The sequence below is a fragment of the Carcharodon carcharias genome, chromosome 3 (assembly GCF_017639515.1).
Source record: "Carcharodon carcharias isolate sCarCar2 chromosome 3, sCarCar2.pri, whole genome shotgun sequence".
NCBI lineage: Eukaryota > Metazoa > Chordata > Chondrichthyes > Lamniformes > Lamnidae > Carcharodon > Carcharodon carcharias.
In genome coordinates, this window is record NC_054469.1 from 15,211,775 (window position 1) to 15,227,137 (window position 15,363).

The 15,363-nt window shown below is 44.4% G+C and overlaps 1 protein-coding gene across 1 annotated transcript in view; it reads right to left on the reverse strand.

Moving 5' to 3' along the window:
• The window catches only part of plcd1a (phospholipase C, delta 1a), a 121,188-nt gene extending 111,475 nt beyond the window's left edge, over positions 1–9,713 (reverse strand). The window contains exon 1 of the mRNA XM_041184925.1: positions 9,467–9,713. Within this exon, the coding sequence (XP_041040859.1) occupies positions 9,467–9,494 (28 nt within the window). The 5' untranslated portion in view covers positions 9,495–9,713. The remainder of the gene's footprint in view (positions 1–9,466) is intronic.
• Positions 9,714–15,363: the final 5,650 nt, after the last annotated feature.

Here is a 15,363-nt window from a genome sequence, read left to right on the forward strand (position 1 = left end):
GGTGTAGGGGGTGATGGAGGAGTGGACCAGGGTGTCCCGGAGGGACCGATCCCTACGGAATGCCGATAAGGGGGGTGAAGGGAAGATGTGTTTGGTGGTGGCATCATGCTGGAGTTGGCAGAAATGGCGGAGGATGATCCTTTGAATACATTTATTGAAGTGTTTGTCTCAATCTCCTGCTGCCAGTCTGATCTCAGCCTGTTCCAATGCAACCTGAAGGGAGCTTGACAGCAACATTTCGCCATTCAATTCAACACTTTACAGTCTTCCCAATTCAACAATTTCAGATCCTCACCACTGGCCACATTTTTTCAGACACCGACTGCTGGTGATGATTCTGCGGTCTATATTTACACCCCCTCTAGACACAGCTTTTGTTCCTTTATTAGTTCCATTACCATCATCTTTTGCCTTGCACCATCATCCCTATTGTCATTTAATCTCTGCTGTTTTCCACCTATTACAGACCTTCTCCTTTGTTCTTCTCTCCCGTCCACCTCCTGACTCTGCACTTGGTTAAAATCTGTTACACCTCTAACTTTTCTGATGAAAGGTCATCGACCTGAAATGTTAACTGTTTCACTCCCCATGTAGGCTGCCAGACTTGCTGAGTATTCCCAGCGTTTTCTGGTTTTATTTGTTTGGAAACTTCTGCAGTGTGTGTGGTCTCGGCTCCTGTTTCAGTAACAGCCCTGCTGGATTCCAATGACACACATTACTTCGGATATCGTAAAAATACAGGACTGGAATTTCTAATACCCTTAAACCTGACCCTAAAACAAGGCGCAACTTCTTAAACCTGACCCTAAAACAAGGCTCAACTCCCTGCAAAACCCTAAACCTGACCCTAAATTAAGACAGGACTTCCTGTGAAATCCTAAACTTAACTTTAAAACAGGGTTGAACTCACTGTTAAGTCCCAAGTCTCACCCTAAAGTAGCTTCAGTCTTGTTTTCAGGGCCAGGTTGCTGATGCTCTCCCCTTACATTAAAGTAATATTTCTCAGGTAACGGGCAGTCTTACTTAGTAGTAAAACAATGCAGCAATATTGCTATTCAATAAAGTGCAGTCTAATATGATAAGCGATATTTTCTATTTGATGTGAGAGGGTGGAAGAAATTGGCAGAAATTCCATCCCAGTGATATCACACACAAGTGATGCGTTTCAATTGGTTTTTGTCTCTCCTCTGAATTACAATTGTCAAAAGTCTTTCCAGTCACAATATCAGGTGACTCCTTTAAAACCCATGAAAGGAATTGGGCTGGTTCAGTCAATCTTTGTGTCGGGGTGGGGGGGGGGCGGGGTTGGTGGTGGTGGAGGAGGAGGTCGGAGGGCAAGAAGTGTAGCAGGAAGGAAGGAAGGAAGGAAGGAAGGTGATAATTCTTCTGGGTGACTCTTTTCCAGGTTTAGCACTCTCAGTGTGGCCAGAAGCACACAACAGAAAGTTGTGGCCACCGGATGAACTGAAATGTGAAATTCACGAGCAGGAAAAAACATCAAATCACACACGGCACTGAGTTTACGATATATGCCAGGTTTCTTTTTTTTTAAAAAATTCATTCATGGGATGTGGGCGTCGCTGGCTAGGCCAGTTATTTGTTACTTATTGCCCATCCCTTGTTCAGAGGGCTTTTTTTTAAAAGAGTCAACCACATTGCTGTGGGTCTGGAGTCACATGTAGGCCAGACCAGATAAGGATGGCAGATTTCCTTCCCAATAGTGAACCAGATGGGTTTTTAATGACAATCACTTTGTGGTCATTATTAGGCTTTTAATTCCAGATTTTTATTAAATTCAAATTTCACCAGCTGCCGTGGTGGGATTCAAACCAAGGTCCCCAGAGCATTATCCAGGTCTCTGGAATACCAGTCCAGTGACAATACCGCTATGCCACTGCCTCCCCTTGCCACTGGCAGTCCCAGTGGTGAAAGAGCACCACCAGTTGCCATGTGTGGCCACCTCAGAAAGGCACTCTTTCTGAACGCACTTACTGTCTTGTTACACCAAGCAACCAGAGTGATACTTCCACACCACCCTTCCCCGTTTAATCAAAAAATGGTCAACGGTAACTCTAAATGCAAGTAATTTCCTTTATGACCCAGAATCTGAAAACACTGTGGGTCCCTAATTTCAGTGTGGAACTATTTTTTCGGAACCAAAGAGGGAGAGAGAGCAAGGGAAAGAGAAAGAAAGTAACTTCGGTTATATAGTGCCATTCACAACCGCAGGATGTCCAAAGAACTTCACAGCCGATGAATCACTTGAAGTGTCATCAACGTTGTAATGTGAGGATCAAGGCAGCCAATTTGCGCATAGCAAGCTCCCACAATCAGCCATGTGATAATGATCGGGTAATCTATTTAGCGACATAAAAGCAGAAAATGCTGGAAATACTCAGCAGGTCTGGCAGCATCTGTGAGCAGAAAACATAGTTAATGTTCTGAAGATTCATACAGACTCGAAATGTTAACTGTTTCTCTCTCCACAAATGCTGCTAGGCCTGTTGATTTTTTCCAGCATTTTCCTGTTTTTATTTCAGATTTCCAGCATCCACAGTATTTTGCTTTAATCTATTCAGTGATGTTGGCTGAGGGATAAATATTGACCAGGACACAGGCAGGGAACTCCCCTGCTTGTCTACAAAATGATGTCATGGGAACTTTTACCTCCACCTGAGAAGACAAACAGGGCCCAAGTTTAACATATTATTTGAGAGCCAACACTTCTGACAAGCTGCAGCACTCCCTCAGTACTGCAGCATTCCCAGGCTGGTTAATGTGCTCAACACAAAAACAAAAATACCTGGAAAAACTCAGCAGGTCTGACAGCATCTGTGGAGAGGAACACAGTTAACGTTTCGAGTCCGTATGATTCTTCAACAGAGCTAAGGAAAAATAGAAGGTGTTCAATGTGCTCAACTCTCTGGAGCAGGATTTGAAGCCCCAACCTTCTGACTCGGAAGTGCTACCAACTGAACCAAAGCTGGTAGTATAAAGGGTGCAAAAAAAAAATTCTGGAGTCATTCAAGAGGCAGCTGGATGGTGCCATTGGAAGAGTGAATGAATTTCAATGATAGACAGACTCAACATCAATACTTAACATCTTACTGTGTGATCTGCTGCCACCTGCAGTCGGGTCAGAGTACCAACTCCAGTGTGCCAGCTAAGCTTTCAGCCAACTGAGGAAAAGACTATGAACTGCAAAGCATGGGAGAAGTGCCACCAGCATTGCCTTTGCAAGATCCTCCAAATCCGATGGCAAGAAAGGCAGTGTAACAGCAGCATCCTCTCCCAAGCCAACATGCCCAGCATCAAGGTGCTAATCACTGAAAACCAGCTCCACTGGTGGAACAAGGTGTCTGTGCGTGCATCAATGCGTGCGTGACACCAGATTCCCAAAGCAATTGCTCTACTCAGAATATGATCATGTTAGGAGACTCCCTGGGGTACAGTGGAAATGCTTTAGGGATGTCCTCAAAGAATTCCCGAAGAGGTCAAATATCCGCACCAAACTCATGGGAGACCTTGGCTTGTGACTGACCGAAATAGAGAAGGTTCATTCGGGAAGGCAGCGAACACGTCAAGGGACTTTGTCAGAAACATGCAGAGATGAAGTCGAGGCATCGGAGGGAGTGCACAGACAACCCATCTACCTGACCCTCCAAACACAAGCAGCCCCACAAGTGGCAGAGCCTGCAGATCAAGCATTGGACTTTATCAGCCATCTCGGAACCATCGAACCGGAGTGGGAGCAGATCATCCTTGATCCTGAGGGACTGCCGAAGAAGAATAACTAAGAGCTGCATTATCTACCTAGACATTTTCAAGGTTGGGCACAACCCAATTGTAAAGGGAGGTTAGGCCACTAATGATAAATTGTTTGGAAGAAAATTATTGAACACTAACAGGCATACACCCCAGCAATCAGCTGAACTGGTTCTGACTCTTTAAAAAGATGGCACAGCTCATCATCTGTGTCTCTTCATCCAGAAGATGACCTGCACAAATTGTAGTCATTGTGTTACTGTTGGTTAATTAAAAATAATAATAATTGATCTTTCAAACAAAAAAAAATGCGTTGAGGAATGCAGAATGTGTTCTAGCTGTTGCTGTCACCAGAGATACACCCAATTCATTGAAGAATTTTTTCAGTTTTTTTTTGCAAAGCCAGATTCATCTGTGTCTTAAAAGCACATTCCTCTATAGTTAAACTGAATATACAAGAAATCATGGGGGGGAGGGGTTTATTTTATTAAAAAGACCATACAAGAGAAACAGGGCTCATTTTTACTTATTCTTTCATGGGATCTGGGTGTCACTGGCGTTCGTTGCCCATCTGTAATTGCCCTTGAACTGAGGGCAGTAAGAGTGAACCATCTAGAGTCACAGGTAAAGGTGGCAGATTTCCCGCATTAGTGAAGCAGATGGGTTTTTACATCAATTGATGATAGTTGGTCACTATAACTGAGACTAGCTTCAATTCAAGATTTATTAATGGATGGGATTTAAACCCATGTCCCCGGAGTGTTATCTTGCCCTCTGGATTACTAGGGCACTGACACCATCATTATGCCACCCCGCCCCAATGCTTCAGCATACCTGTAATAGAGCTGAAATGTTAACTCTAGTTCTTCTCTCTGCAGAGGGAAGTGGGCCCAATGTTCATCCTCCGTCATTTCCGCCAACTCCAGCATGATGCCACCACCAAACACATCTTCCCTTCACCCCCCCTGGCGGCATTCCACAGGAATCGTTGCCTCCAGGACACCCTAGTCCACTCCTCCATCACCCCCTACACCTCAAACTCCTCCCACAGCACCTTCCCATGAAACCGTAGAAGGTGCAACACCTGCCCCTTTACTTCCCCTCTCCTCACCGTCCAAGGGCCCAAATACTCCTTTCAAATGAAGCAGCATTTCATTTGCACTTCCCTCAATTTAGTCTACTGCATTCGCTGCTCCCAATGCGGTTTCCTCTACATTGGAGAGAACAAACACAGACTGGGTGACCGCTTTGCAGAACACCTTCGGTCTGTCCACAAGCATGACCCAGACCTCTCTGTCGCTTGCCATTTCAACACTCCACCCTGCTCTCATGCCCACATGTCCATCCTTGGCCTGCTGCATTGTTCCAGTGAAGCTCAACACAAATTGGAGGAACATCACCTCATTTTCTGACTAGGCACTTTACAGCCTTCCGGACTTAATATTGAGTTCAACAATTTCAGATCATGAACTCTCTTCTCCATCCCCACCCCCTTTCTGATCCCCTCCCCCTTTTTTCCCCCCAATAATTTATATAGATTTTTCTTTTCCCACCTATTTCCATTATTTTTAAATGTATTTCCATCCATTGTTTTATCTCTACCTTTTAGCCTATTTCGATCCCTTCCCTTCACCCCACCCCCACCAGAGCTATCTGTACCTTGCTTGTCCTGCTTTCTACCCTCATTGGCACATTCACCACCTTCAACGCCTCTTTGTCCTTTTGACTACCTCCACCTATCTCTAGCCCTCTATCCAGCTCTACCCCACCCCCCACCTTAAACCAGCTTATATTTCACCTCTTTTCTATTTTTATTTAGTTCTGTTGAAGAGTCATGCAGACTTGAAACGTTAACTGTGTTCCTCTCCACAGATGCTGTCAGACCTGCTGAGTTTTTCCAGGTATTTTTATTTTTGTTTTAGATTTCCAGCATCTGCATTTTTTTTGCTTTTATTTTTTACTCTTTATTGGATTTGCAACCCACACACTAGCTGGTCATGGGAAGGTGATGGTGCAGGTGGTGTTATCATAACAGCATAAGACCATAAGACATAGGAGCAGTAATTAGGCTATTCGGCCCATCGAGTCTGCTCCACCATTCAATCATGGCTGATAAGTTTCTCAACCCCATTCTCCCACCTTCTCCCCGTAACCTTTGATCCCCTTACCAATCAAGAACCTATCTATCTCGGTCTTAAATACACTCAATGACCTGGCCTCCACAGCCTTCTGTGGTAATGAATCCATAGATTCACCACCCTCTGGCTAAAGAAGTTTCTCCTCATCTCTGTTCTAAAAGGTCTTCCCTTTACTCTGAGGCTGTGCCCTCGGGTCCTAGTCTCTCCTACTAATGGAAACATCTTCCCCATGTCCACTCTATCCAGGCCTTTCAGTATTCTGTAAGTTTTAATCAGATCACTAGACCAGAGGCCCAGGGTAATGGTCTGAGCACCTGGGTTCAAATCCCGCCACAACAAATGGTGGAATTTGATTCAATAAAAATCTAGAATTAAAACGCCTAACGATTGTTGTTAAAAACCCCATCTGGTTCACTGATGCCCTTTAGGGAAGGAAACCTGCTGCCCTTAAGATAAAAGCAAAATACTGGTGGATGCTGGAAATCTAAAACAGAAAAATGTTGGAAAAACTCAACAGGTCTAACAGCATCTGTGGAGAGAGAAACAAAGTTAATGTTATGAGTCTGTATGACTACTTCAGGAGCTAAAGAGAAGTAAAAATGCCTTTTTCAGTAAAATCATGATGATTTTACTGAAAAAGGCACTTTTACTTCTCTAAAGAGTCATAGGGGCTTGAAACGTTAATTCTGTTTTTTTCCCTCTCTCTCCACAGACGCTGTTCAATCTGCCCTCCTTACCTGACTCTTAAAATGCCCCGGAACAAGGGCAATTCGGGATGGGCAATAAATGCTGGCCCAGCCAGTGAAGCCCACATCCTGTGAATGTATATATATATATATATATATAAAGATGCTGCCAAACCGGCTGTGTTTCCAGCATTTATTATTTTTAAGTTCAGTTTCAATGGGGCGGGTAAAACTTTTTGAGCTTTTTATTTTGGCCAGCCCTTAAAATAAAATGTATTTCTCAGTCAACGTGTTTGGTTCTCCAGCGTGAATCGGAGCACTCCTCTAAAACCACAACTCAAGTGAGGCGTCAAAGCGAAGCTTTTCGGGGAAGTGCAGACTTACCAAATTGCGCCATGTCAAGCGGATTCTTTTTTCTCTCTCTCTGAAAACCGCAGAGAGTTTCTACCATGTGTTGGTGCCTCAAAGGGCGGTGGGTGCAACTTCCTTAAAAAAGGGAATTAAACACTTGGAAAAGGAAACACTCGCCGGACTATCGGGTCCAGGGGAGGGGGCCGGGGCGCTGGCACAGGTACGATGGGCCGAATAGCCTCCTCTTGCGCCGTGTCATTCAATGATCAGAGAGAGGAATGATTTTTTTTTGAGGGGGTTGGGGGCGTAGCAGTCTAAATTCCACCCGTAACCCCTCCTTTCCACAAAAAAAGACATCTCTCGTATATGCTAAGACGTTTTTTCTTTGTAAATGCCTGGGCTCTCGTGACAGAGAACCTGTGATCTGTCCCACTGCAGACATTTATAATAATTCCCATTCGCTGGCCAGGGGTTACTAGTCTCACATGACGGTTCCGACCCTCGCATACATTTGTTTAGTTGAAGGGAATGGCACATTATAAAACACACACACACACACACACACACACACACGTTAAAACACTGGGAATTTCGCAACACCCACCCATGAAAGGGGCTGAGCGTCAAAGCAATTGAACTGAACATTAGCGCGGCTTTCCGCGATTTCTGTCCTGCACTGATTGATATATCAGCATTCTGGCGCTCTCTCCGCAGCACCCCCCTCGCAAACTACTCGCCCGTAACGTACCCCCAAGTGTCATCTAGGAAGGAGACGGGCGACGTTACATAAAGGGTAGTGTACAGTAGGAGTGGAAGGTGACAAATGTCAATTTCAGGGGGGTGGAGAGAGAGAAAGAGAGAGAATAACTCCACACAGCACAAACCAGAGAGAGAATAACTCCACACAGCATAAACCAGAGAGAGAATAACTCCACACAGCACAAAACAGAGACAGAGAGAATAACTCCACACAGCCCAAACCAGAGAGAGAGAGAGAATAACTCCTCACAACACAAACCAGAGAGAGAGAATAACTCCATACAGCACAAACCAGAGAGAGAGAATAACTCCACACAGCCCAAACCAGAGAGAGAATAACTCCACACAGCACAAACCAGAGAGAGAGAATAACTCCATACAGCACAAACCAGAGAGAGAATAACTCCACACAGTACAAACCAGAGAGAGAGAGAATAACTCCATACAGCACAAACCAGAGAGAATAACTCCACACAGCCCAAACCAGAGAGAGAATAACTCCACACAGCACAAACCAGAGAGAGAGAGAGAGAATAACTCCACTCAGTACAAACCAGAGAGAGAGAGAATAACTCTACACAGCACAAACCAGAGAGAGAGAGAGAGGGAGAGAATAACTCCACACAGTACAAACCAGGGAGAGACAGAGAATAACTCCACACAGCACAAACCAGAGAGAGAGAGAGAGAATAACTCCTCACAACACAAACCAGAGAGAGAGAGAGAATAACTCCACACAGCACAAACCAGAGAGAGAGAGAATAACTCCACACAGCACAAACCAGAGAGAGAGAGAGAGTAACTCCACACAGCCCAAACCAGAGAGAATAACTCCACACAGTACAAACCAGAGAGAGAATAACTCCATACAGCACAAACCAGAGAGAGAGAATAACTCCACACAGCACAAACCAGAGAGAGAGAATAACTCCACACAGTACAAACCAGAGAGAGAGAGAGAATAACTCCACACAGCACAAACCAGAGAGAGAGAGAGAGAGAATAACTCCACACAGCACAAACCAGAGAGAGAGAGAGAGAGAATAACTCCATTCAGTACAAACCAGAGAGAGAGAGAGAATAACTCCATACAGCACAAACCAGAGAGAGAGAGAATAACTCCATACAGCACAAACCAGAGAGAGAGAGAATAACTCCACACAGCACAAACCAGAGAGAGAGAGAGAGAATAACTCCATACAGCACAAACCAGAGAGAGAGAGAGAGAGAATAATTCCATACAGCACAAGCCAGAGAGAGAGAGAATAACTCCACACAGCACAAACCAGAGAGAGAATAACTCCACACAGCACAAACCAGAGAGAGGGAGAGTAACTCCATACAGCACAAACCAGAGAGAGAGAGAGAGAATAACTCCATACAGCACAAACCAGAGAGAGAGAGAGAATAACTCCACACAGGACAAACCAGAGAGAGAGGGAGAGAGAATAACTCCACACAGCACCAACCAGAGAGAGAGAGAATAAGTCCACACAGCACAAACCAGAGACAGAGAGAATAAGTCCACACAGCACAAACCAGAGAGAGCGAAGGGAAATCCTGATCACAACTCAGCCTCAGGGGCCTTCACACTGACCCAACGCAGGCAAAACATCAGCAAAGATCTGACCGGTCAGATTAAAGAAAAATGCAGCGTTCATATATTCCACATTTCCACTCCATCCCCCTTGAGGGACTTACAAAAAGCACCTAACTATTCCTCCACCACTCCCTTTACTTACATTTAAATATTTTTTGTAAACCTACCATTATCCACTCCATTACACTCCTGCATCTTGGATTCCTCTCACCCAAGTCTGTGCGTTATATCGAGTTTAGAATCCACTTTGCGAAATTCCGAAGATGCTCAGGAAGGCGACTTCAAATCGCGCGGGCCTGAGGGGTTATCCCGAGAGTCGAGGATGGAGAGGTAAGAAGGGAGAAGAGGGTATGGGCAAGACGGTCGTGCCTTTACCACGCCTGCACTCCTCCACTGCAAGCACGGCTGGGCAATGCGCTGAACATGTTCTGATGGGGAGGCATTCCGCCCCTTTTCTGTCGGCCCCTCCTATCACTCTATGTCTATCACTCGCCACGTGTTAGGGAGCCTTCAAAAGACACCAGCATTACCCACACCACCCCGACCCCTGGCAAAGTCCAAACCCCAGCTTCAGTGTAATAAGTCATTCAAAATACACTTTATATGCACACAGATGGAATTCTACCGTTCATTAATCACATTTTTTTTTTTGTTCAAAAGTTTAAGGAATATTTACTTGGTCGTGCAAATGTCTGTCCTTTTGCCCAAAGGCGAACCCGCCGAGCGGCGAAATAGGATCTCATTTTCAGTCAAACACCATCCTTCTCGCCGGCGCCTATCGTGAGCTAGAACGTTACCACAGGAGGAAAGAATAGCCAAATTAGCGTTGATGATGGAAACTCGCTAAGTGTGCCTTTACACCAGAAGGAATATCATTTAAAAAAATATATTTCATGGAATGCGGGCGTCCGCTTTTTGCTGCCCATCCCCAATTGCCCTTGAACTGAATGGCTTGCTCAGCCAATTCAGGGGGGCAGCTAAGAGTGAACCACAGGGTCTGAAGTCACATGTAGGCCAGGCCAGGTAACAACGGCAGATTTCCTTCCCTAAAGGGGATTGGTGAACCACATGGATTTTTAATGATCTGAGACTAGCTTTTAGTTCCTCGTTTATTAATTGAATGTAAATTCCATCAGTTGTGGTGGTGGAATTTGAACACCTGTCCCCAAAGCATGAGCCTCTAGATTACTAGTCCAGTGACATCACCCCTCAATTCTATGTAACACGGTTACAGTTCTAGCCTTGTGCGTGGAAGGGAGCCAGTTCAATAGAAATGTTCTGAACACACGAACAAGAAGCAGGAGTAGGCCATTCGGCTCCTCCAGCCTGCTCTACCATTTAATAAGATCATGGCTGATCTGATAGTAACCTAAAATCTGCATTGAGTCATAGTTAAAGGTACATTATCTAAATTAAAAAATGCCTAAATATGTTCATTTTTTTAAAAAGGATACATCTTAGTGGAGGGCAGTTTCTTATCCTTAAGCTTAACCACTAAACCTAACATCCTAATCCAATTTGGAAATGTGAGGCTATCAAATGTGGATTCAAGAAAGACCATGAGAAATAGGAGCAGGAGTGGACCATATGACCCATCGATCCTGCTCTGCTATTCAATACCATCATGGCTGATCTTGAGCTTCAACTCCATTTTCCCACCCACTCCCCATGTCCCTTGATTCCCTGAGACCAAAATTCTAACTCAGCTTTAAATGTATTCAGCAATGGAGCACCCACAATCCTCTGGGGTAAAGAATTCCAAAGATTCACACCCCTCTGAGTGAAGAAATTTCTCCTCATCTCAGTCCTAAATGATCAGCCCCTTATTCTTAAGACCAATTGGAGTATTTATGCAGTTTTTAAACACCTTGTGTTTAGATGGTTCTAACCTTAACACCCAACCCTAAACCCAGTCACCCATGGGGAAGGCAGGATCCCAGAAAGACCAATTGGAGTACTTGGGGATATGGTGGTGTTGTGATGTTGCTAGACTAGTAACCCAGAGACCCAGCATAACGCTCCAGACCATAGATTCAAATCCCTTAATTTAAATGCAATTAATAGAAAAATCTGGAATTAAAAGCTAGTCTCAATAATGGTGACCACTAAACTATCTTTGCTTGTTGAAAAAACCCATCTGGTTCACTAATGTCCTTTAGGAAAGGAAATTTGCCATCCTTACCTGGTCTGGCCTACATGTGACTCCAGACCCACAGCAATGTGGTTGATTCTAAAATGGCCCTAGCAAGCCACTCAGTTCAAGGGTAATTAGGGATGGGCAACAAATGCTGGCCTTGACAGTGATGCGTACATCCCATGAAAGAATTTTAAAAATTCGAAATATTTAGAAACTGGCGACAGTGGAGGAAGAGCAAAGGAATTTGAGAGCCCAAGCAGACAATTACTAAAAGCTAATGGACACATACAAAATACAGTTAAAAGGTCAAATGAAATGCTAGTTTTTATCTAAAGGTCCCTGGATTATAAAAATGATGCTTCAGTTGTACCGAGCCTTGGCCAGACCCCCATCTGAAGTACATTTCTATTCAGGCATTGAACCTCAGGAAGAATATATTGGCCCTGGAAGGGATGCAGCACAGATTCACCAGGATGGTACCAAGGTTTTACAATAGATTGGTGGTGGTGTGTCACAGTTCACTCAGTGAGTCTGAGTTGCTTTGGCAACATGCACTTTTACATGCACCTTGCAGTCCAGAGCTATGGATAGTGATGGAAGAGGCTCCAACATTCTTTCCATCGAAGAGTCATATGGACTTGAAATGTTAACTGTATCCCTTGCCGCAGATGCTGTCAGACCTGCTGAGTTTTCCAGGTATTTTTGTTTTTGTTCTTTCCATCACAGCTGACCAGAAATTTCTCCTGCTCTTTCTTCCTGCCATTGGTATGTGTTGGAAGGATTTGCAGGTTGATACTCAACTTGTTTGGCTCGTTTTGAATGCACCTTCCTTGGCCATTGAGTTCTGGAGCGGATCTCAAACCTAGAACTTCTGACCCAGAGACAGGGACACTACCTACTCCACCACAATATCTCTTAAAACAGTTTACATAATCTCTATTCCACTGAATATAGAAGCTTGAAGGATGATCTAATCGAGATGATAAAATGATAAAAATGGTTTGTCAGGCTGTATGTAGAGTAATTATTTTCTGTGGTGGAGGAATCCAGAGAATTAAAGGATGACTATCCAGGAGTGAAATGAGGAGGCACCTCCTACAAAGGATAGTGGAACCTGGAACTCTCTTCCTCTGTGCATGCTGGGGGTCAAATTGCAGATTTCAACATTGAGAGTGTTAGATTTCTTTGAGGGGAGATGGGGTAAGGGAATCAAAGGATGTGAAGCAAAAATGTCAATGGAGCTGAGGGACAGATCAACCACAATCTAGTGCAGTGACTATCAAACTTTTTCATTTATGGGTCACTTGACTGGGGCAAAAGACACTGTGGACCAACCACCAATTTTACCCCAAAACTTTCACTTGCTCCCCCATACCACTCTAGAAATAATTGGGACTGTAATAAATCTATGTGCATTTTTAAATTGCGTATCATTAGTAACTTATTAATTAAATCCAGAAACAAAAGTATAGACCTTTTCCAATTCTAAGCATCAATTATAAAAATAACATGTTTATTTGAAACATATGTTGTCCAATCATCATAATAATCTTCTTCTGAGAAACAAAACACAGATTTACCTTTTCCCTGATCTGGCATATGTCCCCAATTCCTTATGTCAAAACATATTAAATAGACATAAACAAACTGTAGACCCTAGAAGACTGTAGACACCTCATTACCATAATCCCATCAGACTTTTTTTTATTCTGTTACAGGATATGAGCATTGCTAGCAAGGCCAGCATTTGTTGCCCATCCCTAATTGCCCTTGAACTGAGTTGAGCAGCTTGCATCAGAGGGCAGGTAAGAGTCAACATCATTGTGGGCCTGGAGTCACATGGAGGCCAGACCAGGTAAGGATGGCAGATTTCCTTCTCTAAAGGGTCTTAGCCATTCTTAAACCAGATGGGATTTTACCATAGTTGCCATGGTCACCATTACTGAGACTAGCTTTATATTCCAGGCTTAATTGAATTAAAATTCCACCAGCTGCCATGGTGGGATTTGAACCCATGTCCCCAAGGCACTAACCTGGGTCTCTGGGTTATAAGCCCAGTGGCATTACTGCTATAACACCCCCACCCCCAATTGGGGTGGGTAACTGGGCAAGAAATAATGGAAAGCATGAGACAAATAAAAGTGACAACCCAATGCAATAAACTTCAGCAATAAGTGACAACAAGGACATAAGAAGGTACCAATCAACCTCCTACCCACAACCCCTCGCTTGACCAGTAATACCGCACCGAAAAGAACCCTAATTTCCTAATCCTAACAACCGCAAACCCGAATAACCCTAAAGCCGAACAACTGACCTTATTACTGACTTTAATATTTAACCCTCACAAACTCTAACCCGAACCCCTAACGCCTAATCCTAAATCGCGCATTCTCAATGTCGTAATGCCCAATAAAAAGGCTGATTGTTTCTGCTTTGAGCTGGAGGCTCACATGATAATCGATATCATGAAATAATATTACAGGAGGAATTTCATATTCACCTATTGTCAAACCGCGTCAACAACAGTCACAATCATCAGTTACTTCGGGATACCTTGTAGCTACACTTTTGTATCTTTTATCAGTCCCCTTAGACATTGCCTGCCAATTGGCTGCGTCCAAAATTCAACCAATTCACAATTCCACTGCTCACATCAGCCGCAGGAAAAGTTCCCTCACCAGTGGAAATGCTCCTGCTCCAACATCCCCCTCTTCTAACTGCCGTGGAACGTATCCTTTCTTTTAAACACAAATCGTCCGAATCATTGTCAGAAGCTCACATTCCAACTTTGATCACAACCGGAGTCAAGAGAGACTGAGACCAGTTAACCTGGTAAGCTTCCATTTAGCGTCCCTCTCACTCAATCCTCGAATACTGTATTCATAGTCCCTCACTTCAGGACCACACATAGCCTCACTCAATCCTCGAATACTGTATTCATAGTCCCTCACTTCAGGACCACACATAGCCTCACTCAATCCTCGAATACTGTATTCATAGTCCCTCACTTCAGGACCACACATAGCCTCACTCAATCCCCGAATACTGTATTCATAGTCCCTCAATTCAGAACCACACATAGCCTCACTCAATCCTCGAATACTGTATTCATTGTCCCTCACTTCAGAACCACACATAGCCTCACTCAATCCCCGAATACTGTATTCACAGCCTCTCACTTCAGGATCACACATAGCCTCACTCAATCCTCGAATACTGTGTTCATAGTCCCTCACTCCAGCATCACACCAGAAATGACAATGGTAAACTCAGCCCTGTCGACCTTGCAAAGTCCTCCTTAGTAACATATGGGGGCTAGTGCCAAAATTGGCAGAGCTTTCTCATAGACTAGTCAAGCAACAGCCTGACATGGTCATCCTCACGGAATCATATCTTACAGATAATGTCCCAGACTCCACCATTACCATTCCTGGGTATGTCTTGTCCCACCTGCTGGAAAGACTCAGCAGAGATGGCGGCACTGTGTTATACAGTAGGGAGGGAATTGCCCTGGGAGTCCTCAACATCGACTCTGGACCCCTTGAACTCTCATGGCATCAGGTCAAACATGGGCAAGGAAACCTCCTACTGATTACCACGTATTGCTCTCTCTCAGCTAATGAATCAGTGCTCCTCTATGTTGAACATCACTTGGAGGAAGCACTGAGAGTGGCAAGGACGTAGAATGTACTCTGGGTGGGGGACTTCAATGTTCATCAGCAATGGTGGCTCGGTAGCACCACTAGTGACCGAGCTGGCCAAGTCGTAAATGACATAGCTGATAGACTGGGTCTGCGGCTGGTGGTGAGGGAACCAATAAGAGGGAAAAACATACTTGACCTCATCCTCACCAACCTGCCGCGGATGCATCTGTCCATGATAGTATCGGTAGGAGTGACCATTGCACAGTCATCATGGAGACAT